Raw genomic sequence first — 3,248 nt, forward strand, 5'->3', positions numbered from 1 at the left:
AAGACTAATTATTATTAACAACACCTTATGACCCCAGCAGCCAGACCAGGCTTCATCATACAGTCACCCTCACTTGAGTATGTGTGTATTTGGTGGGTTTTTGTGGTAGAATATAAGGTCAGCTAGCAAGGTGCCTGAGAAACATTTGAAGAAGAAACAGGAATCTTGGTTGTTTTATGAAAACCTTCCCTTGTTAGCATCAAAGCCCAGGGAACAGATGCCATTGAAAGAGGGGATCAGGGAGCACCTCAACCGTTCTGCCCTGTGTGTGATGGCACGGAAGGAGGTCATCATTGAAATCATGCTGACATCAGTGACTCTGCATCAAGAGGATTCTCTGGAGTTTCCAAGCCAGTGGGGAAATATTTCAAACAAACTGAATTTATTTGGCATACGGTCTTATTTATGCATGCTAGAGATGATACATATTGAAGAAAACTCTAAATATAAAAAGAGATACTATGATGACTATAAAAATTCTAAGTTATAAAAAAAAGTGTGTGGAACAAATTAGTGAAGTAATACAGTCATTCCCTCCCCCTCTTCCATTGCTCCTGTTTGTGAATGACAGGCTGGTCTTCCTCCTGAAGCAGAATTGCTCTTAAATATTGGAAATTTGATGGGTGTGGTATAATGTTCCCATCACTAAGGAGGAAGAAGCAGGAGAATTATGACAAGTTCAAGGCCAGCCTGGTCTGTACAACAATTTCTGGGCTAACCTGGATACATAGTGAGACTCTTTCTCAAAATGAAAATTACAAGTCAAATGACTAGGGAACATATAATTTTGCCTTCCTATCTTGGGTCTTAGGAACAAAGTTCAAAGCTATTTGGAGGAGAATTCTGGATTCTCATTTCTGGAACAAGCATGTAAAGGGGTTCTCTTCAGTCAGAGCTTTCTAAAAGTATTAACTTAGCTCATATGAGCCAAACCATGGATGGACACAGTAGGATAGGATATGTCAGTTATCCCCAAAAGTATATGTGGAGAGAAAATGCTACACATTTTTTTAAAATATTTATTTATTTATTTATTTATTTATTTATTTATTATGTATACAATATTCTGTCTATGTGTATGCCTGCAGGCCAGAAGAGGGCACAAAATCCCATTACAGATGGTTGTGAGCCACCATGTGGTTGCTGGGAATTGAACTCAGGACCTTTGGAAGAGCAGGCAATGCTCTTAACCTCTGAGTCATCTCTCCAGCCCCCAATGCTACACATTTTTTTTAAAAAAATTGTCTAATGTTTTGGTCAATAAATGAATAAACTTATAATTAGATATCATTTCTATATTAATTTTATTGCAGACAGTTCCAAAAAAGCTTAGGTAATAAAAATAAAGCTATTTTAAAGACAATTTGAGTAGCCTTAACTGCTGTCATAATTGAAGAATATAAGGACAGAGGCAATTTCTTCTGTTCGAGCTATGATACTTTATGCAAGGCATGGAATTGACAGATACATTTCTCTATGCAAGGTATGGAATTGATAAATAAATTTCCCTATACTATCCAAGAGCAACCATCTTGAACACCAAATGAGAAAAGGGGTGTGTATGTAGATCTGTGGTAGAACACATGTTTAGTACGTGCAAAGGCCTCGTTTCAACATCCAGCACCAAGCAAGGGAAGATGAAGGGGAATCAGATTTGTTGAAAACGTCCACCCAGGCAAAAATATATGCACAAAAATAACTTGAGAAATTAGCTTGAATTTTGTATGCTTCAAATGACACAATGGGATTTGCATAGCTTAAACCATGATCCAGAAAAATATTAATATAAAAGACAAACAGAAGGAGGTATGATAAATGTTAGATAGCTGGCAAAAGATATACTCTTAAACCCAGGATAATGTTTATTCTGGGGAAAGGAGACTCAGAGACTACTGATGAGAGGGAAACTATGATATACTGGATTATGTAACCTTTCTTGCGACCACTCGCACATCTCAAAGACCCTGGTACTTAGTGCTCTGCTGACTATTTTGGATATAGACTGACCAGTAGTTGCCTGAGCTTGACTGGAACAAATAAGCCTTGGCATTGTCAGTGTGATTTAACTTGTCTTCTTGGGCAGTGCAACTGTGATTTATGAGGCATTGAGTCCCAGATCTAAAGGGGGCTGACTGTGGTCTCAAGCTATCTGTCAGCGAAGGAGGATGACAGATGGGAACGAAAGGCTATGAAAAATAAAACACTGAAAAATTGTTATGGAATAAAACTTTAGACAAATAGAGAACTCTAGTTATAGACACATACAAGTGAACATGTATAGGGAGAATTGTATAGAGGGTCACAATTGCCTTTAAATCATTTTTTGTGTGTTTTTAAGATTTATTTTTATGTGTATATGTGGGTGTCTGTGTGGGTAATACCACACGTGTGGGTGCCTTCAGAGGCGAGAAAGGAGCGCTGGATTCCCTGCAGCTGGGGTTACAGGCAGCTGTGAGTTACCTGATGTGGGTGCTGGAAGGAGCAATACAAACTCTTGACCTCTGAGTCATGTCTCTAACCCCAAACTACTACTGTCTTGAAGCAGTAGTGGCTTATCACATGGTATTAGTGTGGTAATAAATTATGTGTGTGTGTGTATAATTGTCAGCCACTCAAATTTTTAAAAATTATTTCGACAACCCATTTCCTTTCAAGGAATAGAAAACGTATAAGAAAATATAGGTTTACCTATCAATCTGGTTTCTTTGCCTCTAATCCCTGTTTTAAGTAGCATTTTACAAATGGGATAATAGCTCAGCAAGTATCATTACATCTGAAAAATCATGATATATACTGATATTTTTCTATTGCCAATGATTTAGTGTGAAATACTATATGGCCTTTGTCTAGGAGTCCTGGGACCTGAACCTAAGACTTGCTACCTCCCCTATGCAAGTACAAAACTTACCTTGTGTGGTCAGTAAGTTAAGGTTTTTGTTGCCCAGCCAATATTCACCATTTCTTTGGACAAAGTTCCCGAAGCCACTTTCGTAGTCATTCCAACCCCTAAGAAGTTTAAATTGAATGTTAGTTTTAGCGAAGCACAAATGGTTACCTGCAGCGCCCATCTGATCCCTTATTTTCTCATCTCCGTATTCTCTTGCTGAGCTCGCTCACACACATATTCTTACTCGAGAATGAGAACGTAAAGTCTGTCATATTACTGAATTTGAGGCAGTAAGAAGGCTTAACTAACAAATCTCTGTCTCCTGTTCCTAATAATTACTGGTTAAAAACAGTTACCTGGC

The 3,248-nt window shown here is 38.1% G+C and overlaps 1 protein-coding gene across 5 annotated transcripts in view; it reads right to left on the minus strand.

Moving 5' to 3' along the window:
- The window catches only part of Fgl1 (fibrinogen like 1), a 44,558-nt gene that overhangs the window by 5,748 nt on the left and 35,562 nt on the right, over positions 1-3,248 (minus strand). For all 5 annotated transcript variants that reach the window (XM_026786884.1, XM_013351982.1, XM_013351983.1 and 2 more), the window contains one exon: positions 2,909-3,006. In XM_026786884.1, coding sequence (XP_026642685.1) covers positions 2,909-3,006 — 98 coding nt within the window. The remainder of the gene's footprint in view (positions 1-2,908; positions 3,007-3,248) is intronic.

This window comes from Microtus ochrogaster, linkage group LG7_11 (genome assembly GCF_000317375.1).
Source record: "Microtus ochrogaster isolate Prairie Vole_2 linkage group LG7_11, MicOch1.0, whole genome shotgun sequence".
Taxonomy (NCBI): Eukaryota; Metazoa; Chordata; class Mammalia; order Rodentia; family Cricetidae; genus Microtus; species Microtus ochrogaster.